Genomic DNA, 25,615 nt, shown 5'->3' with positions numbered 1-25,615 from the left:
CAATGTAACCAATGTAAATAATTTGGCACTGAAATTCTTTGTACAGAATGCTGCACAATGAAAAATATATATAAATATAAAGAGCACAGGCACCAGACAAATTTCCCACAGTACAAAACTGCAAAGTGTTCAGCTGGCAAACAGTACATTTTCTATTTTCAAACAATTTCTTTTTGAAAAAAAAATTGAATTAATTATTCCTAGACATTTTAAAACTTCTTTGAAATTATTTAAACTCATATACCAGTATCACAAGGCTTATTTTGCATTCTCATGGAAAGTAAACTGATGTTTGGAGAAGGTTAAATGAGATTTTCAATTTGAACTGAAATGTTATACTTCTGTTTTAAAATCTGAATCAAAAAGTAAAATTATGATATTGTTAAATATGGGTGGTAGGTATATGGATATTCATTCGTTCATTCAATTTATTTATTTATTTATTTATTTATTTATTTAGGGACACAGTCTCGCTCTGTCACCCACGCTGGAGTGCAGTGGCTTAATCTCGGCTCCCTGCAAGCTCCGCCTCCCGGGTTCACGCCATTCTCCTGCCTCAGCCTCCCGGATCGCTGGGACTACAGGCGCCCGCCACCACGCCTGGCTGATTTTTGGTATTTTTTAGTAGAAACAGGTTTTCACGGTGTTAGCCAGGATGGTCTCTATCTCCTGACCTCGTGATCTGCCCGATTCGGCCTCCCAAAGTGCTGGGATTACAGGTGTAAGCCACCGTGCCAGCCATGGATATTCATTATATTTGTTTTCAATATGGGTATTATACACCTCTGTACTCACTATATTGTCTTAACCTTTCTATATGTTTGAAGCATTTCACAAAATAAATAGCTCTTTATACATATAAATATTTTAAGTCCCAAAACAATCAAACAATTGCTACTTCTGCAAGTACCATGACAAAAGGCAGGCAAAAATGTAAGAACAATTTCACTCCATTTTCTTTCATGGAAGGAAATATGTCTATAAATATGCATCTACCCACTCACCCATATCCCCCATTATCAATGTCAACTCTGCTGTTCTACTGTGTGTTTTTCTCATTAATTTTCTTCCATAGCCTCACATGATCACCTCATGATCATGCAGCCAGACAAAATAAGAAAAATATAATTAAAGGCATAATTCTTACATGTATAGTCACTGACATTTTTCTATAAAATACCTATTACATGCAAGATCTGTATCCATATTAACTAGTTTAATTTATAAATTTCCAGGATTAGTAATTTTCATTAATTGCTTTTATGCTTTTTAACAAGTGTCATAACCAAAGTAGTTTCAAAATAAACAATACTTATTCTTTTATTCAAATATGTATTGAGCACCTTCTACAAGGCAAATACCACTGAATAAAAGGTGCAAAAATCAGGCCGGGTGCTGTGGCTCAGGCCTATAATCCCAGCACTTTGGAAGGCCAAGGTGGGCAGATCCCTTGAAGTCAGGAGTTTGAGACCAGCCTGACCAACATGGTGAAACATTGTCTCTACTAAAAATACAAAAATTAGCCAGGCATGGTGGTGCATGCCTGCAGTCCCAGCCATTCAGGAGGGTGAAACAGGAGAGTTGCTTAAACCTGGGAGGTGGAGGTTGCATTGAGCCGAGGTGCACTCCATCCTGGGTGACAGAGCGAGACTGTCTCAAAAAGAAAACACACAAACAAAAAAAGCAGCAAATATCCCTGTCCTGATGAAGGCGATATAACAACCAAACAAGTGAATGCATACGACAATTTCAAGGTTATGGTAGATATCATAAGTGGGATTTGAACAATGAGAACACATGGACACAGGGAGGAGAACATCACACACCAGGGCTTGCTGGGGGGTGGGGAGACAGGGGGTGACAGCATTAGGAGAAATACCTAATGTAGATGATGGGTTGGTGGGTTCAGCAAACCACCATGGCACGTGTATGCCTATGTAACACACCTGCACGTTCTGCACATGTATCCCAGAACGTAAAGTATAATAAAAAAAAGAGATTAAAAATTATGACATAAAATCCCAATTCAAATTGCTTTAAAAAGAGAAAACAATTATCTTTAGATAATAGTCAGTGGACTATACAGATGGCAGAATTAAAGCCTCATCATATTTTCTAACAGAATTTTCTGATAGACTTGATTAAATAAAAATTTTAAGCATCACTAAACACATACAAGAAATAAATTTAAACCTGCACAAAAATTAAAGTACAATGAATGAAGAGAAGATGTACTCGAAAAAAGAACTGAATAAATATTCTACATATAAAAAAAAATCTGATGATATTGTGGTGATTCTTTGCTGCTAGTTTCTCTTTTTTTCCTCTGAAAAATTTATTGGAATGTATTTGGTTTGATTGGTAAAATTCTAAGTTTCTTTGCAATCTGAACATTGAAGCTTCATACATAGCCAGTAGGCCCTAACATTATCTTTGGACAACTATAAAATTAGAACACTACCAGACATATTTAATTATGATGTATATCAACACTGGGACACATTTTATATTATCTTTATTCCAAAATCAAATGATTCTCTGTGGTTTATAAATGTACATGGATATATCTCTACCTAAGCAGAGTTAGGAGAGTTAGTAAAAAAAGGTGGAAAATAGGAGTCACTGTCCCTTCACAGGGAGAGAATTCTGCTTCTCTCCTAATATACCCTTGGCTTGAACAGACTCCACCCCCTCATCTTTTGTCCTTTAAATGACCACATTTATTTTAACTTTGATAAACAACACAGAAAAGATATTTGATCCATCAGTTTTTGCCCCTCATTGCTATAATACAGGTTGAAATCATTATCTATGGCTAGCACAACATAAAAAGCTTTTATCCTCTTAGGATTTTTTAGAAAGCACCTTCTTTTTATTTAATTATACTGGCCAAATCTATTGAAGGTAGAAACGATTTGTATTTCAGCACTTAACAATCTTATACTGAAAACAGCGCATTTGCAAGCCCCTGATTCAACTGACAAAAAGAAAAAAAGCAAAGAATCTTTCCTATATATTGACCAAATGAAAAAGTCCATAACCAGCCCCAGCATTAACATCACAAACCATCTTTGATGTCAGTCAGGTCTTTCACAGCGCACTTAGGGTGAACAATGGATAGTAACACTCCCACTGCTTTCTCAGTTATCCAAGTTCAAAATCTCACAATATTTTTACCACATTCCCATTTATTCCGAAGTGGGTCTGGATTGCTTGTGAAAGGTTCTCTCACATTTCCAAAGCCACTGTCTCTCATTTGGCCATTATTATTCCTCAAACACTTCACATTAAGCCTGTTTAATACGATCACACCCCTTCTAACCTCAATGCCTCCATGAAAAGTAAAAATTTTTACAAGAAATTTAACGTATCTAATTCTGTTGGTGTTTATGGTAGTATTTATGTAATTCTGTAATTTCCAAGGCTGTATCTCCCCAAAGACTCAAAACAACAAACTGTAAAGACTTACTCATAGTAGTCTTTCTATTAATCTCCAGTGTATAAATGACACTTTAAGCATCAGTTATGTTCATAAACATTTTTTGAACTGGTTTGAATTAAACAAATTAATTTAAAATGTTTAACTGCACTCTGTGTTTACTGTGAATCTCCCACTGTTCAGCCAACCTGTACAGCATTCTCAAGATGCATGCCATTCTCCATAGAACCCTACTTTGTACCTTAGGCCACTGAAAACCTATTCTCATTTTGATTCAGATTGAAGAGTCTCTCATAATTACAACATCTGCTAGCCATAAATATTTTTCCTGCCTGGAGATAATCACTGTTTTGTTTCACTTCCAAAATTAAACCTTTATCTCCAATGCTGAGTAGAGACATACCTGCCACAGATACTTTCTGCCAGTTACACAGAGTACCTATAATACACTAGGTCCCTTCGTTCTGCGTGATTGGGTTTTCATCTTCTAGAGCCATAAATGAAAACCTTAGATGATTTTAGTCCTTATCACTTCCTCCCCATGCCTGATTCACAGAAGATGGAGAAGTCAGACAGACAATCTCTGCAGCTATGCCTGATTCACAGAAGATGGCTTCCACAAAGATTTCCTAAACAACTTCCCAAGTGCCCTGTCAAAAGTGGCACTGCCTCTCCAACATTATACTACCATCCACATCCATTTGACAAATAGTGGAAGAAATGGAATAAACTCTACCAGGAGAGCCTACAACCATATCAATGTGTCCTGAAATGACTCTTACTTCAATGTGCAAACATTAAAAGGAAAGAATCCAACTGTCTTAGATTTGTCAAGCCTGAACTTTTCCTAAATTCTAGATTTTGTATGACAAATAAGGAAAAATAGTCATCTTTGCTTTCCCTACCTATAGCCTTACTTACAGAAGGTGCACAAATGAAATTCAAGGTGTGAAGATACAACTGTTTAATGAGCTATTTAAACTCAATTATCTCTATGGAAAGAAACAAAAGAAAGGCATAAAAGTATTTGTTCCTTTAGTCTTCTCATTTAATATGCTATATAAATGGGGGTAAGAAGATGATCAGACAGGATTTCTGCTTATTCTGAGGCCACTGTGTATTCTAATGTGGATCTGCATATAATTCCAACACACCTGTCTGCTTAATTCAATTCCTGCAGTTATATTTTGTTAAGGTTTTGTTATGTATGAGAGATGTCAAATATAGTAATACAAGTTCATTGGCTAAAGCCTTTGATACATAATCATAAGCACCCTATTTATATTTTTCAAGAAGTACTACTTGAAGGTTTAATTGTGAACTTCACATAAAGAGTATCAATTAATGGTGCCACTTTGAAAATAAAGTATCAAAGTTATTGATTACCAAAAAATTATATTCTGATTTTTAAGAGTGTATCTTCAATAATGACTCAAAATAATCAACTTGATACATCTAAGCAATGAAGTGAATTGATAGATTTGGGGGTTTCAGAACTAAAGCATATTCCTGCTCAGAATTATTATTAATTTATTAAGATTCAAAACAGAATGGAAGCCCTTTCCCCCTGCCACACACATACACAATTCCAGAAAGCATAATGACTAACATCCTCTCTTCTATGTAACTCTAACTGGAAAATTTAAACACATCTACATAATATTCATAATATGATCTCTGCTCAATTACATAGCAATACTACTTGGAATAATGAAACATCAAAAGAACAAACACAATGTTAGGAATTTATATTTGCTCCTTTTCGTACTGTTCACATCAGCTGTTAAATACATTTTCTTCAATCGTGCTCTTTTCCTGTCTTTGTACAATGGAACCTGTTGGGCTCTTACTTTTAAATTCATCACAACTAAACTTTTCTGCAAACCATAACATCTAAATGGACTATTTACTCCATCAAAGCAGTATTCCCATCCTCTCTTACCTGAGTCATGATTCCCAGTCAACTTTGGGCTCCTCTCACATGTACGTAAATGTTATCCATCTTTTACAATCCACATTGAATTTCCTCTTTTGTCATGTATTATTCCATCATCAATGAACATCTGCTGTTTTTCAACTATCACAGTACCATTATACCCTGAACCACAGCGTTTAAATTCAAATATGTAGTGGTTTACAGTATTTTCCAATTGTTTCCTCTTGTCTCCTCATATAAACTTTTAAAAGATGCAAACATGTAGGGCATGGTGGCTCACATCTGTAATCCCAGGGCTTTGGGAGGCCAAGGTGGGCGGATCACCTGAGGTCAGGAGTCCAAAACCAGCCTGGCCAACATGGCAAAACCCTGTCTCTACTAAAAATACAAAAATTAGCCCAGCATGCTGGCATGTGTCTGTAATCCCAGTTACTGGGGAGGCTGAGGCAGCAGAATTGCTTGAACCTGGGAGACAGAGGTTGCAGTGAGTTGAGATCATGCCACTGCAGTCCAGCCTGGGAGACATAGCAAGACTCCATCTCAAAAAAAAAAAAAAAGAAAAAGAAAAAAAAAGAGCAAACACTTATGCTTACTCTTACCTCTATGTTGGATACCAAGTAATTTTTAGATATTATTTAATGGCAAACTCTGCAAAAGGCTTTTCTCCTATTTCTCATCATATTATTTTAAAATACTTATTGAAGACCTTCAATTACTTTGAATACCAAAAATACATAATACAACCAGACTAAAGGTTTTAAAAATCAGTATTAGGAAGATGAAATTGAGATAAGGCTTGATAACAGATTATGTTTTCTGCTACTCAAGGACTGCTCAAGCCACCTGAGCTCCCCCACAGAGGCACTTAGTCCCCAACAGCAGTTTGGATTCAGATGACTCACTCACTGTAGTCGACATCTTTAGCTATTCATATTCATGCATAACTTATTTTGGTTAAAAACTAGACAATAGCATTCCTCAGAACTGTGACGGCATACTCAGCAACTTAATAAAACAATTTTCTTTAAAATAATACATCTAGAAATTGAATGGATATCTCCTCTCTGAAATTGCATGGATTACAATTTCTGCTATGTAATTCAGTAGCCATAAACAAACTTTGTAAAACATAAACTAAATACGCCCTCTTTTCACCATAATAATGCTAACTGAATGCTAGCAATAATATTTCTAAATAATTACAAATAGGATCAAGTGATAAAAGCATATTTTAATATGTTTGTCAGGATTACCCTCCCCCCAGCAAAAAAAAAAAAAAAAAAATGACACTTTCACCAAAGCACAATATATAAAATAATTACAGTACACGGATATGAAAGTGTATCCATACTGTATCACAATTACACAAAGAGAGGAGGATCTCAAATCAGTAAACTGGACTTACATACATTATGCATTAACACTTCTAAACTGCCTCTCATGCGGTGAATTCAAACCTTTACACCTCAGTTGATGAACACACACCTAGGTCTACCACAAAATATTGCAGCCTGTGATCCAAGGGTTCCAATTAGACAGTGTTTGTGTAAGTATCTGAATAGTTTACTGCATTGTCCTCTTATTATTTCATTTAGAAATAACAAAAGATTACATTGGGGAAAAGAATCAAAGGTTTAAATATGAACTCATTCTATATGCTGATAGCAGCATATCTTTAAATCCGATACTCACTAGAATTAAGCCAATTACTTGCATGTTGACTTGAGAAGGAAATAAACATATTTTTAAAAATATATGAAATCACTGGGTGCAGAGGCTCATGCCTATAATCTGCACACTTTGGGAGGCCAAGGGGGGCAGATCACCAGGGGTCAGGAGTTCAAGATCAGCCTAATCAACATGGTGAAACCCTGTCTCTACTAAAAATACAAAATTAGCCAGGTGTGGTGGCACATGCCTGTAATCCCAGCTACTCAGGAGGCTGAGACAGGAGAATCGCTTAAACCTGGGAGGCAGAGGTTGCAGAGAACTGAGATCACGCCATTGCACTCCAGCCTGGACAACAAGAGTGAAACTCCGTCTCAAAAAAAAGATAAAAATATATGAAATCCTTAAATATATTAAGGCTTCTATAAAAAGAATGTTCATAAGGAACTTTTAGCTTATTTTAGCTCTGTGAATAGACACTCCTTACAACTGTCAATTATTAAAATTTTACATAGATATATGTATAACCATTTAATAGTATATTTAGGAAAAATCTGATTTTAACATGATTAATCTGCATTACATTATTTTCAAAAATGTTTTACAAATCTTACCTACATTTTTCGTTGTAATTTATTTCCTTCTGTCTATTTCTTTAAGCCATTTACAGGATAGATTAACTATCCTGTCAGTAAGTTAAAAACTTTAAATAAATTTAAAAAGATCTACACATTAAAAATTTTCCCCAAAAGTACAATTACAGAACCCTAATCACGTGTTCACATAATAAAGCCTGCTACTTGATTTCTTTAAATTGTGTTGCATAAGTAGAAATCTGTTCATAAGAGTTGTTTTAAGTATTCAACTGGTAATGCTTACTTTGCTGAAAAAAGAGAAGTGCCATATTTCTATAAATTGTATTGCAAGTGATTTTTTTTATTAGAGAGAAAGAAAGAATAGGAAAGGTACTTTACTACTTTATATTGAAGTGAGAACTGATCTCATCTATATGTACTTTTTCATATTCTCCTTTACAAACAAGATTCCATCTTAAATTGCTAAGCATTTGGTTCTCTTTTTAGACTCTGAATTCTACTTCTGACAGTGGCCCGTTAAAGTTATGACCTTCATCATCTCTAGTCTCAATTTTGAACAGAGTGACCTGCTCAGAGTAGGAGTTCACAGCTTTCTTAGAGAGCAAAGAAGTATGAATCAATATAAGACTCTGGTTTGGACAGAAGTATGTATGAAGGCAAAAAACAAGTACTCTTAAACCTCGATTTTTTTAAACTAAGTATTCTGAAAATATCCCTGCCAAGAACGTTAATTTCTTTTTAACTTTAAGGATATGTAAATATACAAACATGCATACACTTGCCATAACCCAGAAATTTAGAAAATGGTATCAAATAATGGAACCAAATAATCCAATCAAGGACAATGTGATCTCCCATAAAAAGGTAATAAATTTTGGGTCAGCAAATCTCACTTCTTGTATGGGATCCATTACCAAGTAATTCTGTGACTGTGCAAAAGTCATTTAAATTCTTAAACCCAGTTTTCTTATCTACCAATGGAGTCAATAATGATGGTCCTATCCCTATCTGCCTATTAGAATGTTATAAAGATTTTTATCAGTAGTGGTAATAGTGCTAATAGTAATAACAATGAATGTTTACCTATAATTTTAATTTCAGAGCCCTTCCACTTATATTGCCAAATGTGATTTTTAGCTAATGAATATTCTCGCATTACAAATAATGAAACTAAACACTTAAAAAAAATAGTCACCTGACCAAATCACACAACAAATAAGTAGCTGATCTAGGTAGGATTCATACCCACGTTGCCCAAGTTTAAAATCTCACATTTTCCAGTTTTCCAAAGCACCATCTTATGATTAATTGATCAAGAAACATGGCAGATTTCAAAATACTATAATATGAACTCTGATTTTCTTAATCTCTTTACTCATCTTTAAAATGTGGATACCACCTCATTAAAAGAGCATAAAATGATGAAATGCATATAAAGTGCCTAGTGCACAGTTTGAAATGCACGGTGTTCTAACTACAATCTCTCTTCCCTGTGACAAGAGAGCAAACTCCTTTCTTATTGAAGTAAGATAAGATAAAGACAAGAAACATTGTTTGTAGTGAAAATGTTGCTTCCTTATCAAAGGTAACAAGACGTACTTTTCAGTGAATTCATAGTCATGTCACTAAGAGTGGACATATGTGAGAGGCAGAGCTAGGACCAGAACCCATATTGATTGACACCTTACTGATGCACTTCATACTATTATTACTTTAAGGATAACTAGTATAGACTTCTAATAGATTATTTACCTCTTTATCTTCAATGTAATAATATATTTGAATCATTTCTAAATGTAGCTCATGTATCTAAACTAAAATTAAGATACCAAGAGAATTTAGTTATAAATTAAAGATGTGAAATAGGGAACTGTTAGATATGTGTGCTTTCTCAAGGAATATAAACAATGAGCAAGTTACCCCAATACTATATTCAGCTTACTGATCCAATAAATTTTTTTTTTTTTTTTGAAAGAGAGAGAATTTCACTCTTATCGCCCAGGGTGAAGTGCAGTGGCACAACCTAGGCTCACTGCAACCTCCGCCTCCCGGGTTCAAGTGATTCCCCTGCCTCACTCTGACTCTAGAGTAGCTGGGATTACAGGCACCCACCACCATGCCCAGCTACATTTTTTTATTTTTAGCAGAAACAGGGTTTCACCATGTTGGCCAGGCTGATCTCAAACTCCTGACCTCAGGTGATCCACCCACCTCAGCCTCCCAAAGTGCTGCGATTACAGGCATGAGCCACTGTGCCTAGACCCAATAAATGATCTTAACGGTGGGTACCTGCCTTCACAGCAGAACATCTGTTCCTACCAAGCTAATAATACATAACAACAGGCTTACTAGACATTATGAAAGTTGGCTCTCCAGAAAGATACCTGAAACATCTAGTCATTTAAAAGCTGAAAGTAAAAAAAAAAAAAAAAAAAAAAAAGCTTTGGTTCTAATGATTAAATTTATGTATGTATATAATATTAATATTACATATAATGTATATGCCTAGGTGTATATTAAAATATAAATCCAGGGAATATGCAAATTGCATCACATCAAAGATGAGAGATAAACAAATATAGTGTTTGTAAACATAATTAAACAATACATATTTTTAAATGATTGAATTATATTTAATTTCATTAGAAAACTACTTTAAATAAAGGTAAATTCATTTTGTTATAATTAGGATATTCTCACTTTAAATAGTATGAACAATACCATAGAGATTATCAGAGAACTGCAAAAAAACCAAAATACTTTGTTTTCCAAAAACCTTATGCATAGAATCTAGGTACTTTATTTTTCTCTATTGGCTTCATGCAAACATTAGGACCAGTTAAAGCGTACATGGCTGTGACAAGCAAAGAATGAACAAAGAAACTGACCAAACTTGGCATCAAAGGCTTAAAATATTTCAAATCCTCATTGTTATTTGGAATGAAAAATTCTTGACATTTCACCAAGAAGAATACCAAGGCTGAAGATGTAAAAATGAAGAATCAAGTCCTTTAGCCCTTTATATCATATACTTGTTTAAGCATTTGATGATTTAGAGTTTTTAAATTATACCAGTGTTAATTTTAGTTATAACATGAATTTTAAAAGTAAAAAAAATAGTGCATAAATGTATGACATAAAAAGTAAAATCCTCCCTCACTACTACCAAATCTTACTTTCAGGAATCAGTCAATATCAACTTTTGCTTTTAGTTTTTCTTGTGGTTGCCATTAGAATATCAAATAGTAGGTTTTGATTTTATTTTTTATATATGAATTAAAAATCTAATATATTTTTACCTTGTTATCCAAGGTGAATTTTTTCATAAGACAACATTATACTATTACCTGTTTTTAGGAATAGAAATAGTTCCTTATGCTGTGGATTTCTTAAAATGCTCATTCCTCTACATCCACATTCCTCTACATCCACATTACAACAGGCAGGAGTGAAGAAGACATCTCAGAGTTATCCACACTCTTGGGTACATTCACACCTTTTCCTTCCTTAGTACCCTCACCCTTGACCCACACCCTCAGTTAGGACTACAGCCACCGATTAGAATTTTAGTCACCATTAAAAATTCTAGACTGCCAAGTAACTCATCAATTTCAGACTGTAATCACCCAATAGAAGGGAGTGAGGGAACCCTACAACCCAACCCCATCCCTCTCTTGGAACATACTACAACCGTCCCCTACTTCAATTTTCTTCATAACACATTGACATCTGTCTCACCGTATGTTGTATTTATTTGTGACTCTTACTAGAATACACGCTCCATAAGGGAAGGATTTTGCCAACTTTGTTCACTCTTGTATTCCCAGAGTCAAGAACATGCCTGAAGTATGGTAGATGCTAAGTAAGTAAATACGTTTTTTCTTTTGTTTTTTAACTCTATAATCTGGGAAAATTCTAGGTCCTTATTTTTCAGACCATTAATTGAGTTCCTTTTGTTTACCCTCAGCCAGTCCATTGAAATTTGTGTATGTTAACTATAAAGGAAATACCTTCTTACATATCTCTCAGGAATAGTAACAATTTTCTTACATTATTTGAAGAATGAACTTTTTCCTATGGGGTTGTTATTTTTGTTATTGTTTCTATCAGTTCATGTATGTCATTCATGCAGTGTTATTGCTAAAATGTCTAGTTAGGCTTTTAATCCACTCATAGGTAATCAACAGTTTTTTGTCTGTTTGTAGACAGTTCTGCTTCCCCATTTATTCTCTACTTAGAATGAGAGAAAACAGGACGGTATCTGAGTAAGGACAGTTTTACTCTGATGGTAATAATTTAGAGCATTTGACTCACAGATGAGTAATGTTCTATTTGTTTTCTTTTTTGCAATACCCCTTTGTGGAAGAGGAGCATCACTTCCACTTCTATTCTTCCTTTTGAAGGTTCTATTTTTCTCATGGGGGCCTTTCCTCAGGCAGGTCAGCCTTTCATTTGTGGATTAATCTCTGGCTTTAGCCTGAAGGGGTTCCTCCTATATCTTGTCTTCCCAGTGAAGATTAAGAGACCAATTGTCCTTTTGTTCCTACTGCAGTTCTGCAATTTATTCTTTGATTGCTACCCACATCCCACTACTGCTTTTTATATTTTTTGATTCCAAGTTAGGGTTTCTCTGAGGTCTCCTGAGTAGACAATTGGACAGTGGTTTTCTCAGCTATTTGTCCTTTCAATTTTCTTTCTACCTTCAAGGAATTCTTCAATATACCAACTTAACATTTTTGGAGCTCTTTCACATTTCTTGGAATGACTACACTTTAAATCTTTTTAAAAGTGGGACTTGAAGATAGAGGACATGAGCATGTGTGTGCTCAGTCCTCCTTTTTAAGAGGAACTGTGTGGCAGTTTTTGCTTAGAATTTCAGGTAAAAAAAAAAAGTCTTTGTGCTAAAAACAGCAAGCAACTAAAAAGAGAACATCCTCTTTTCTAAAAGTTCTTTCAGTTACTTCACCATCAGGAATGTCTTACAGGCTTTTTCTCTCCACAGATTCCAGCCTCCTGACATTTGGCATAGCTCCACTATTTTCTACCAGCTCTTCCGAACAACTTCTCTCCATTTCTCTTACTAGAAAAATAAGATGCAACAGGATTATCCACCGAAAGGTCATGGCCGGTTAAGCCATTTTACCCAACTAAAGAATTTCGGTCATTTTTTGTTTTGTTTTGTTTTTCATTAAGTGGAGAAAGTTCATATGAAAGTTGATATATGCAAGTCAAGGAGTTTTTTGTTTGTTTGTTTTAGCTCATTAAAGGTGGCTATGGATTTGTTAGACAAAGTATCTGGCTTCTGCAAAAAAAACTGACTCATATATTTGCCATAGTAACTAAAAAAAAAAAAAAATGTCAAGAAAACTTTGCTTAAATCCATTTTAATCCCTAACATTTGGTTTATTTTCAACATTCTGAAAAGTGACAAGTCATTTTCACTTATTACAAAAATTAATAAGAGTTGGGAAATTTACCAAACATTAGAGACAGGCCTTTAGATCTCTGTTCCTAAATATATCTTGAGTAAGGCTATTTATCAAAAGAGATAAAGTAAACCAACAAAAACAACATACTTCTGCCTCCAATTAGAAAGCAAATGTTCAGGTTCTGTGTCAACATGCAAGCCCAAAGAGAGGGAAAATATTAGAGAGATTTATTCAATTAATGGGCCCACAAGAAGAGATGCGGCTATACACTCCACTGGTCATGGTCTAGGCATCAAAGGTCTAGGCTTGGAGCCAGTGGATTCCTAAGGCTTGTCTGGAATAGCATACATCTTGATAGCCTCCAGAGAGGGCAGTTAATTTAAAGGCAATCCTCTTCACATAGATGTTTGGGTTGCCTAAAGTGCTCATGTGTGGCAGGGGCGGGTCGGGGGGTGATGATTGGTAAGTTCGGAACTAAGGGAGTAAACACGTCCCCTTCCCTAAAGCTTGTGGTTGAGTGTAGCTAATTATCCAGTCCTTCCTTCATTCCCAGACCTGGTAGTCATTAGAGAGCCATGATGGTCACAAGCAAACAGTCATAATTCTGATAGACTGGTAACAAAAAATGTTGGAGAAATTCTTCCTTTTTCAAGGAATGGTAAATGTATCTATTTCACCCATACATCACGCAAGCGAAGAGCTACGTGCATGTAAACATCAAGTTGGAAAATAATAAATTCATGTAATTGTACCAAAGGATGTCCAGCTTCTGTCTCTATCTTGCATAGAAAAACGGTTTACTCAATCTGAATATTTGAGGGCAACTTTACCTAGAGTGTTACATCCTCTTTGGAAGATGAAGATTTACTTTTTCATGGATACATATGAAAGTTACAGTGTTTACACCACAACATAAGTGGTGGTTGTCCCCAAAATTTCACCTACCTTATCTCCTATAACAGAAGTTTAGAGTCTCTCTCTAGAGCTCTAACTTCTCAATTCTGACCGCCATATAATTTAGGATTTTGAGAAACTGGCCATTTGGTAGGCAGTATTAGAAAAGACGCCTTTCTAGAGTTCAGAATTGGAACTTTTGATTGCATTTTTTCTTAAAGGAAAAAAAATCAATGAACGTTAAAACGAAATGATATCACTAATACTATTGATCCAAAGTCTTTAGATGGCTGCCTCAGCATCTAAGAATTTATAATATTGTTATCTATGTAAAAAAGAATGTACAATAAATGTAAAGGCCAAATTTGTTTCAAATATTAAGATTATCTATTGCAATATATTGCAACTTTAAAAGAACTTCACGTATCTAAAATACTTTCTCATGCAAATTTTCAGTTAATCTTCCAGTGTGTGTAGCAGAGAGCATGTTATTATTTTCATATGTCAAATGGTGCCACTGTAACAGAAAGTGTAAATGGCTTGTCCAAGTTTATTCAGTCAATAAGGAAATGCCTGCCTTTACATAGCTAGTGAGTCCCTCTACCTGCCCTTATATTCCCAGCTTCTTCCATGCTCATTTATGTGTGTTCAAATTCTTATCTTTCATATTCCCAGCTCACATACTTCACCTTTCATGAAGATAGCTCTAATATCCCCACTGATGGTGATGGTTTCTTCCTTTGACACTATAACACTTCATCTCTCTTCCTACCATAAGTAAACTGATTTGGAATCAGAATGATTGACTTCTGTTTGGGAATATACTATCTGGGTGACCCTCACAACTAAACTAACTATAGTAACTATTTGAATGCCAGCTTCCTCATTGGTATAATAGAGAAGAAACATATATGTCCATAAAATTATGAGTTTAATTTTAATAAAACAAAGGACTCTGTGAACTAGAAAGCCCTATTCAAAGTTACTTTGTATGGCAATAAATATATAGATGTTCTTTTTATGTGCAAGTTGTATTTCCCCTATGTATGGTTGAGAGAAGACTGCACATCTAACAAATATTTGATTCTCCCATAGCATTCAATAATGCTTTGTAACGAGGCATTTGATACAAATTAGTACAATCAACTATCAAATGTATATCATATTAATTGAGGTACCTTTCAAAAAGTAGGAAGCTCATCACTACCTGCTAAACGTGTAAGGCTAAAATCTGACTTCAACCTATTTCCAATCTCACTGCCCATTTCTTTTCCATCACCCTAGCTAACCTACATTTATTCTTGACTCCCTAAAATACACTCTGTACTTTTGGAGTTCCAACTTTGGGCCCAAATTATTACACTGTTTCATGTCCTATATCTATTGAAATAGTGCCCATCTTTATATGCCCAGCTCAAATGCCATTTTCCCCATGAAGTTTTCCTTAATCTCATCCCCTGGAAATGAGCACTTTCTACTCTGAAGTCCATAATATTTATTCATATCTCTCACAGCTCTTATCATCTGGTCACATATTCTATTTTCTTGTGCATGTATTATCTAGTAATTTTTAATCTGTTAAGATCAATATTCATGTTTTAGTTATCTTTATATCCCACCAAACATATAACAGAATATCTTTCACATAGTAGGTATTCAAATAATATCTGTCTTTCTTATATTGGGTGTAGAAACAGCATATACAGCTTAAATTTCTAGCTGCATATTTCTGCCTTGTAAATTGCCACAAAACCAAGACAAATCCAAACACTATAAAATGATCATCTATCATTTGAAGTCATTATTACTTCACATTCCTATAAGGAGAGTATAATATGGGGAGAAGCATATTTCACCAAAACTTAAAAAGCTACATATATGTATATATAAAAACATTTGTGTATATATATGTATATATATAAAATACTTATATTCTGATTTTCTCCATAAAATCAAATGCAGCATATTCTTATTAATTGTAGTTTTATAAATGATTATTTATTTGAAAAGTTAAATTACTCAATACTACTTTTGTTTTAAAAAGTAAGTTACTTTAGAAAACCCAAAAGTTGATATATTTTAAACCTGCATCATTTTTTCATAAGTATCACATTAACATAAATTAGCAATGATCATTATTGTTATTATCATGATATATTTCATTTATAACAAAAGTATACAAGCTTCACGTCTCAGGGATATTTAAATCACATAATCCTTCATTGCCTGCTATCAGTTACTTCCTGGGGTGCTTGCAGATGTAATGCACAGATAGTCCACTAACAGTTGTCCTCCAGACAGGCTAAATGATTTCTGTGTCTTCTCATTAAGCAGAGGCTATTAGATCTCTTTAAAAAATGAATCTCTCATATTCTCTTAGATCTTAAACCTCTTCTCTATTTATATGCTCATCATTACCTACTAAATGTGAAAAGCCAAAGTCTGACTCTAACCTATCTCCAACCTCACTGCCCATTTCTTTATACCATCTTCACTGTTTTATTCCTTAATGCCAGAGAATTTCTGAGTTTTTAAAAATGCTTTGTGTCTTCTTGTCCCTTCTCCTAAAAAGAACTCTGAATCTCTACCTATTAAAATGCTACATTATTCCAGGCCTTTTCATGCTGAACTAATATTAATACAGTCAGTTGACTTGCTGAGAACTACTCTTCTATCCTCAATCTGAATAAACAAACTTGTACTCATCTGTATCACAATTAACCCTTTTATAATTTGTTGAGTCAGAAAGTATTACCCAGTTAACCCTTGGAAACATAAGGCTACCCAGATTCAAGCCTAGGAGATATAAACTGTAATCTGAGAAGTCACCCATACATTCTGAATCTGCTCTAACAACTTCTTCCTTTTGTGAAATGATTTAATACTGTTATTAAAGACTCTCAACATGCCCTCATTTGATATATCAGAATTAGTGGCAGGGAAAAGGGATGTGCAGATTAAAAAGGATATTCAATTTTAAGTTAAAATTGTATTCAGAATTTGAAAACATTATCTACTTTTCTTTCTAACACAAATATAAATAACATTTATGAGTACCAAAATTTTGATAGGTAGGAAGACCAATGTAAAAGTCAAAGCAATGTCACTGTATGCTAAATAACAGTGTTGGTCTTACATATAGAGTGAAATGAGTAGGTGCTCATCATCTTTCAATCAATTTATATTTGTCTTATATGCCAAATTTTCAGAAATTGTGGCAATGTTTGAGGCTTCCAGTTAGAGAAATATTAAAAAAAAAAATTACAACTGACAGAGAATAAAACAAAGGAAGGAGGGGAGAATCCAGAGAAAGACAACGCCATCATGTCATGTATGTGTTTAGTTAAGCATCATTTGTGTAAGACAATGATATGGCTGAAGAGTATGGACTCAGTGAATAAATGCACTTACCTCCACTAAATGAGGATTGGGATTAAAACCACAGAGGCTACAGACAGTGGTTTGACACTCAGTGCATGTGTTAAAATTGGCCTTTTCTGGAACATGCAACAGAAGTTCAGTGGTATTGCAAAGAGGACAGATGGTTTTAGGGAGGCCTTGTGAAAGAGGCTGTTTTGCAGATGGAGACATTGTTGGTGGCTGCAGAGGTTTTCCTGATCCTGTTTGGCTTACTGGTTTTGTAGATTGCTGAGCCAAGGGCTTTGCTGGGCTAGGCTGTTGAGCTGAGGGTTTTGCTGAGCCAGGCTGTTGTGATGGGGGCTTTGCTGAGCCAGGCTGTTGGGGTGGGGGCTTTGCTGAGCCAGGCTGTTGGGGTGGGGGCTTTGCTGAGCTAGGCTGTTGAGATGGGGACTTTGCTGGACCAGGCAGTTGTGAAGGAAGCCTTGTTGGGCCAGTCTGCTGGGCAGAAGGCTTTGCGGGTCCTGCCTGTTGAGCTGGAATCTTTCCTGGCCCAGCCTGCTGAGCTGGAGTCTTTGTAGGCCCAGGTGCCTTAGCTGGAGACTGTAGCCCAGATTGTTGAGCTAGGGGTTTTGGTGTCCCCACCTGCTGGATTGGAGGCTTTGCTGGCCCTGGCTGTTGAGCTGGAGTCTTCCCAACTCCAGAAGGCTGAGCTAGAGTTTTTGGCCCAGGCTGCTCCAATGAAGGCTTCTCTGACCCAGTCTGCTGAGCTGGAGACTTAGCAGGACCAAGAGGCTGAGCTGGAGGCTTTGCTGTCCCTGGTGGCTGGACTGGGGGTTTCACTGTCCCTGGTTGTTGAGCCAGTGGCTTTGTTAGCCCTGGGGGCTGAGCTGGGGGCTTTGCAGGCCCAGGCTGTGATTTTTCAGGTCCAGGCTGCTGTGCTGGAGGTTTTCCAGGAGTTGGTTGCTGAATAGGTGGTTTGGATGGGCTTTGCAGAGAGGGTTTAACTGATTCTCCCTTTACTATGTCTGCCTGTTTAGTCTGAGGCCTGGATGCATCTCGTGGAAGTGGCAATTTTGCATGGTCTGTCTGAGGAGTCTGGGCAGGACCCTGAATTGGCTTTCCTGTACCTGGAGGTTGTGATTTAATTTTTTCTGGTTGCTGAGAAGATATTGATTTGGGAGGGCCATCCTGCTGAAGTGGATCCCTACCAGGTCCTTGCTGCTTAGGAACCGGCTTGGGTGGCTGTGGCTGTGACGGAGGTTTTGTGATTCCCTCAGGTTTTTCTTGCTCCTTCGGAACCACTTTTTGTTTCTTGGTGGTTTCTTCCTGGGATGCCTCAGAGTCTGATATCAAATCAAAAGGGTTGAATTTATTTACAACAGAGGAGACAGCACTTAAAGGGTTAACCTCTGAGAGGAAGCCAGGCATCATACTAGATTTGTGTTCTTCCTTAAAATCAGTTCTGGACTTTGATTCTTTCAAGCTAATAGTGGAAGGGCTCCTCCCAGGCAATTTCTGCTCTGACCTGAAAGTGTCTGTAGTTCTACTTTTACTGAGACCAGGTTGAGCTGGACGCCCAGGGTCCGGGGGTCTTCCTGATTGCTTTGGAGAATGACTACTATCCAACTCTTGTTTCCTAGAAGAGTTAAAAAAAAAAAAAAAAAAAGTGAAAATAATGGAAATTATTTCAAATCAAAGTAATATGAAAAAGATATTGCTTATGTCTTCAAAATTATGAATGTATAAATATTACTAAGACCCATTTTTGTAGCATCCTTTAAGTGTTCATAAAACTTTTAATACTTTTTTTTTCTTTCTTTTAATGGGTACAGATTTTCAACAAGGAGGTAAAGAAAAGAAAAAAAAATTTGCTCTTATGATTGATAAAAATTAAAATATATAATTAGAAAATACTTATAATAAAAGTAATTTATCTTTGCACTTAATAGAATCTGACCTTAAAACTTAACTAAATATAGGTTTAAATTAAAACCTCAATAAATCAATGCAATGTCATATTATAAGATATACATGTTCACAGAGTGTATTTTTTCTTTTTATCAAAAGTTATGATCAAAGAAAGTCTTCCAAATGCCAGCAGCATTGAGAATTAAAAATATTCATTTTTAAATGTAGGAGTCTGCTGAGACTTTTTTAAAACTTCATTTTGAGAATTTACATGAGCTAAATAGGGAATACAATGTGAAATAAGGGGAGTTTCTGATAATGGAGTTTACATGATGTTTTCCCAGGAATGCTAAAAAGTTTATAATCTATTTAATTTTACTTGGGCTTCTAGGGATCCAGATCACTGGCCAGGAGAGACTGGGACACAGATGTGGGTACCTAAAATCCTGAGAGCCCCAGAGAGTGACTGGGGATTATCCCCATGCCACCACCTAGAAAGGCACTATTCATCAACTATTATCCTTAAAAAACTTTACAGAATAAGAATTTCTACATTCATGATTTAGACATTCTTGAGGAACAATCCCATCTTTATTCTCAAGATCAGTGTTATCTTTTTGAAAAAATAACTAATTCTTAACCCGAAATTTTTATGGGAAGCAACAATAGATGCTTAAATCGTCTTGAGATATATCTTGGTATCCATATATCTCTTTACTCAGTGTTTGTTACATCATCTCCTAATGCCATTGATCGATTATTAGTAATCTAATTTATTATTGACATTGAGATTAAATGTAGCAAGTAATTAATTTTCAAGATATAGCTTAATTCATAGACGAATATATAAGATGTGTTTTTTAAAACAGCCTTGGAAACATGATACATTTTAAATGACTATGGTTAAATAATTAAAATAGGAGTTTCTTACTTTGTATATATCTATTGTTTTAGCCAAAAGTCATATTAAATACAGAAATTTTTAAAATCATATTTCATTGATAAAGTTGCAGCTAAAAGAATATTCTAAATTAGAATTATGGAGAAAATCAGATTATAAGTCTTTTGTTTGATATATGAGGCTTTTTAAATTTTGAAAAATATGTTTCTTTTTCATTAAAGGAAACAAGAATAAAGAAAGTAACTTAGTAGCACCTAAAATATAATATGAGAATAGAGATTTATAGGTTAATTTGGTTTAACAAAATTTACCTGCTAATGAGACATATTACAAATATTTTATTTCATAATCAATACTTCTTATGAATTAACTTTTTCCAAATTTCCTGACATAGAAATTTGAACACAGGTCAGGATGTAAGGGATAGCAGAAAGAAGCAGAGAAGCATTACTTCTAGGTAGCAAACACCTAGAAGAAAAGAAAATAATCTATAAATGGCGATGTATGCATAAAGGGATTTTCTGGTAAAAAACAAATAAGTAGATTCTGAATTTTTGCAATTTCCTCCAAGGAAAAGTTTACAAAAATACATATATTCTACCATGTCTCTGTAGTCTTTACTTAAACAGAACTAAAAGTGTTACCCTAGTTAATTCCAATAGTTCCAAGGTAGCTCTAAAATGCACTGCTACATATTTCCATTTGGAGAAAATCATTCCGAACATTTCTTTATAGCTACACTATTCAGACCTTGACATTATTCTATAAATCTTCTATATTTACTTAATATATTGTACCATTCCCTTGAAGAGCACATGCTTAGGGCTGATTACAGGTATGGCAATCCTATGAGTAATTATTAAGCATTTTGTTTAAATAACTTCCCTGTACAGAGTCCTCTAAATCTAACTTTAAGCAGAGTACCAAAAAAAAAAAATCTATCCTTAATTATGCTAAATTTTTATCTCTTGAAAATACTACTAAACTTATTTTAATCATTGTTTTGATATTTCACTTAATCCATCATGTCTGCAAAACACCAAAAAATAAACTTCATGAATGCCAAATATTTGTGATGATCAGAAATAGCAGAATTGAAAGCAAGCTGCTTGCACCAGGGATTATAATTGCATGTACTTCCCACAAGTATAAGTTGTACTTTACTATAGAATCCCCATTAGAAAACAGGCATACAACCCTAAAGACTGTCCTATAATTTAAACTTAGTTTTAGTTGCTGTAACTATGTAAATAAGAGTAAAACACAGAGATCTTTGAGTGGGAAATGGAAACAAAATCAAGAGAAAAAATTGTCAATACCAAACAAAAATGTAAAGGTGCTATTGTCTTTTGGTGAAATTTTGTTAGGCGTAACAGTTTTACTGTCAAAGAAAAAGTGATTAAAATGCAATCTCTGCCTTATATACTAGACTGTGAACTCCTAGAGAGAAAAGATATATTTCACTTATCTTTGCATCATTAGAATCAAGCCTGGCAACTAGTAGATGAGCATTAATATTTGATGAATTAATGAATAAGTGGATGATTACCAATGAGTGAACCAAGGAATAAATATATCATGTATTTGTTTTACTTTAATGTTTCTTGAATTGCTTTCACTTAAAAATTCTTCTACAGGCCTTCTGAGATATAAATGGATAAATTCCATATTCTTTTTAGAACCTGGATTTGGCCTACACCTTTAGGAAGAAGCCCAGTAGAGGAGGCTGAAAGTAGTAAAGAAAATAATCAGTTCAGTTAGAATTCTTATTAAATATTCTACTAATCAGAGAAGTTTTTTCAATAAAGCCCTTCTCGTATGATATATCTGGAACTGTAAATAGAATGAGTAGAAAAAGTAATGAAAGTGCACTTCTCTGGGTATAAAATGAATAAAAAATCCACGAGCATTTCATTTGTAACCTGTCATCTACTGCTAGCTTGTAACTACCTGTATTTAGTACTGTCTCCCTTTTCATTTTACTATTGTCATCCTTAGAATTTTTCTTTCAAATTATCAGCAGAAAACAAAATATTTCCCCTAAGATTAGGAAAACATATATGCAAATGTAGGAATGTAAAAGTATCTGATGTAATAAAATCTTTTATAAATGGAACACAACAAGCAGTGACACTTGACAGTGCTGAGTCACACAAAATTTTATAAATTAGAAATATAAGCAACTTTGGGACTATCTGTTAATTTATATATATTATATAAATGAATATCTATGCATTTATGCTCTAAGTGCCAGGATATAAGGACTAAGAGAAGCTAAGTGACTAATTCAAGGTCATAAAACTAGTTAGTCACAGAAATCTGGTATCCTCACTCCTGGTTTGTGGGAGGAGGAGGTGGTTTACACTCCATTGAACTGATTTTTCCACATGCAAAAGAAAATTCACATATCACAATAACCGAAAAACAATGTACAATTCAACAATTTGCCTGTAGCCATCAGTGACAGTGTCATCCACTGTTGATATTGATATTACCACTCTTTATATTTGTAGGGTTCATGTAAATTACAACTCAAACAAAAACATTCATGTCAACTTTTAATTGATCCTCAATGGACTCTCTAAGACAGGTAAGATAGGTATTATTAGCCTTATTTAAAGGCAAGGAACATGAGACACATTGACTAAGAAGTATTTGTAATTTGCTGAGTTGGTTAAAGTCAATAGGATAAAAACTCATGCTCTCAGTCTTTATTTTTAAGATTCTATGTTCAATTCACACCACTTAAATGCTTAAAGCTTCAACTAATTTGTGTATGCCTTCCTATATTAATTAAATTTACACAACTCTATAACTTTAAAAGTCTAAGTGATAAACCAAATGTTGCTTTGGTTATCATACATAGGGAAAACAACTTTAAAAAGTTATGTACATTTTATAGAAATCTTTCAGTAAAATTTAAGAGCAAGTTGCAAAAGTAAGAAAATTATTGTTTATTTTTTAGTATTTGGATAAAGTTTTCACCAATAACTGTTTGGGCCACACACTACCTATTGATAAGATTTCCACCCTAACAAAATTATCAGTAGAGAGCTTTAAAAGTATACTATCTGATACAAATACTGCATGAAGCAACAGTTTAATAGGTGGAAATAATGTTTCTCAGCCACCCTCTGAACAGAAGAAAAGTTAGAAATCTAGAAATCAAAGATCTCACTGTAACTGGTATTGTTAACCAGCATGATAAACCTGTTGCTTGTGTCTCTTAGGAAAAAATATAAAAGATCGGGCATACAGTTCTAAAAGGCTAATAAAAGTATTGTACCTTGTTATTATCCTGTGAAAGTCTAGTGAATTAACGCTAATTATTTTTTCCTAGTCAAGTTTTCATCAAGTAGAGGAAAACAGTACATACATATCATAAACTGGATAAGAGAACAAGAAAGACTTTTTCCAAAGAAATAGCCCCATAGATTTCATAGTTTAAAAATACAGAAAAACATACTTAACATAAAGGGGCTAGTTTTCACTAGTACTAGCGGTTTCAAGATAAATAGGCTTTTTACCTGGCAGATTTTAAGCATTTAAGATTTTATGTGAAAATACTGTCACTACCCATAAAACATTTTACATTTCTCCTATGATTTGGCAAAATTATGCTTACGTGATAGTGACTAAGTTTTTTTTTAATCATTTTATAAAGTAGAGGATAAGGACATACACCTATATATCCAGGTCTTTCGTGCTTACAATATCTCAAATGAAAATTGTAGGTTTCCCTTCAGTTGTCATAAAAGAGAAATTGTTTCAGGACCACGGACAGAAAACTGTTCTCTACTAGAGGGTGCAAAGTTAAAGGGTTTGTTTACCATAAGAAAGGCAAGGCAGGCACAATGATTATACCCTCTTAGTACTCTAATTAGAAAACAACTAATCTATTGGGATGAAGGAAAATGGAGAGTTACAGGCGGAAATGAATACGTTCATATTACTGATTAGCTCTTATACTTGCCATTTATTTGCTTTGTTTTTAAAAGTATGTATTCAAAATTATTTTCTAAGGTAATAAAATTCACATGTTCTTCCCTAAACTGAAGGCCACTTTTGCATAAAAAAGAGCAGTGGCTTAAAATAGCATATGCTAATTTAGAAATACATGTACAGCACCTGCTCTGCTGTGACCAAACCATCTGTTTAATGCCACACATATTTTAGGGTTCCTCAATTAATATAAAAGGTATATTCATTATATTCCTTCTACCTAAACAGCTTCTGCTTTCCTCTGGGGGTGGGGTGGCGAGAGAGGACAAATCACCTACAATGGGATTAAAGTATTGTTACAGAAATATTTAGACATCATTCACAGAGAAAAAGACCCCGCAATGGCCAAGAGGTTTACACAGAGACAGGTAAACACCCAGCTCTATCTATTTCCCAACACGTCCGTGTTGTATTAATGGAAGACTTCCAGATTAGTAAAACACTGGAGGGCGTCTCTCCACGCCATCCTAGAGGGAAAGGGCTCCAAAAGGCCAAAAATCACAACCTAAAATCACAGTTCCAAGAATGTAACCCTTGACTATCCCACCAGAAACTCTACAATGCATCATTTTTATTCCGCCCATCAAAAGGCTTAGGATATCTTTATGACCACCCCATTGGGGAAAATAAAATGAACGGAGGCGACATATATGTACCGCCGTGCTGGCACATACGGACTGGCACATATGTGCACGGGAAGCTGTACATATATGCCCGGACATATACATCATGCTGTGCATGCCTGTGCATGGAAGGCGACTCCGCAGCGGCCGGGGGGACGCTTCCCTTGGGTAGCCCCTGCGCCCTTGACATGACAGCGGCGATCTGTCTCCTCTCCTCTTCGCTCAGCTGGCTCAAATCCGCTTCCATGCCGGCCGGTATCGCGGTGTGCGAGGGGCTCCCCGCCCCGCTAGCCCCTCCTCCGGCTGCTGCGGCCGCCGCCAGCCCTTCCGGGAGCCCTTCCCCTTCCAAGCTCGCCTCGTTGCCCATGGCTCAGGGAGACTCGGGGCCGCCGCGCTCCCTCCTCGCGCCGCGTCCTAGTTGAGAAGCCCGCGGCCAGGGGAGCAGTCAGAGCCGGGGTCCGCCTCGGGGCGTGCAGGCAGTCGAGTCCCCGCACTCCGGACCAGGCACTGCCTCCCGGAACGCCAGGAGGGAGTTAGTCCTGCTCGCAGGTAACGCCCGCTGCCGGTGCCTCCTCCATGTTGGACAGCGCCAGGCAACCTTTGCAGAAGACGCCTCCTGGACGCCGCCTCGGCGCCCGGAGCCGGGGAGAAGCAGATCTGAGCGGTGGCAGCCGGGCGCCGTCCGCCCCTCCCACCGCGCACCGCCTCCTCGCCCGCGCCCTCGCAGTGCGCAGGCGCTTCTCGGAACAGGTGATGCCCGCGGCCCACGCCCACCCCATCCTGCGTCGCTCCGGATCCTTCCTCGCTCTCAGCACCGATTTAAAGGAGCCCAGTGAACCCTTGGCTAAAAACGGAAGAA

The 25,615-nt window shown here is 35.9% G+C and overlaps 1 protein-coding gene across 1 annotated transcript in view; it reads right to left on the bottom strand.

Moving 5' to 3' along the window:
* PCLO (piccolo presynaptic cytomatrix protein) overlaps window positions 1–25,415 on the bottom strand; it is a 400,611-nt gene extending 375,196 nt beyond the window's left edge. The window contains exons 1-2 of the mRNA XM_015134174.3: window positions 24,876–25,415; window positions 17,374–18,958 (exon numbers count right to left, since the gene is read on the bottom strand). Of these exons, the coding sequence (XP_014989660.3) occupies window positions 17,374–18,958; window positions 24,876–25,123 (1,833 nt within the window). The 5' untranslated portion in view covers window positions 25,124–25,415. The remainder of the gene's footprint in view (window positions 1–17,373; window positions 18,959–24,875) is intronic.
* Between the last annotated feature and the right edge of the window lie 200 nt (window positions 25,416–25,615).

Source organism: Macaca mulatta, chromosome 3 (assembly GCF_049350105.2).
Source record: "Macaca mulatta isolate MMU2019108-1 chromosome 3, T2T-MMU8v2.0, whole genome shotgun sequence".
Lineage (NCBI taxonomy): Eukaryota > Metazoa > Chordata > Mammalia > Primates > Cercopithecidae > Macaca > Macaca mulatta.
This window is presented reverse-complemented; position numbering and strand designations above follow the sequence as displayed.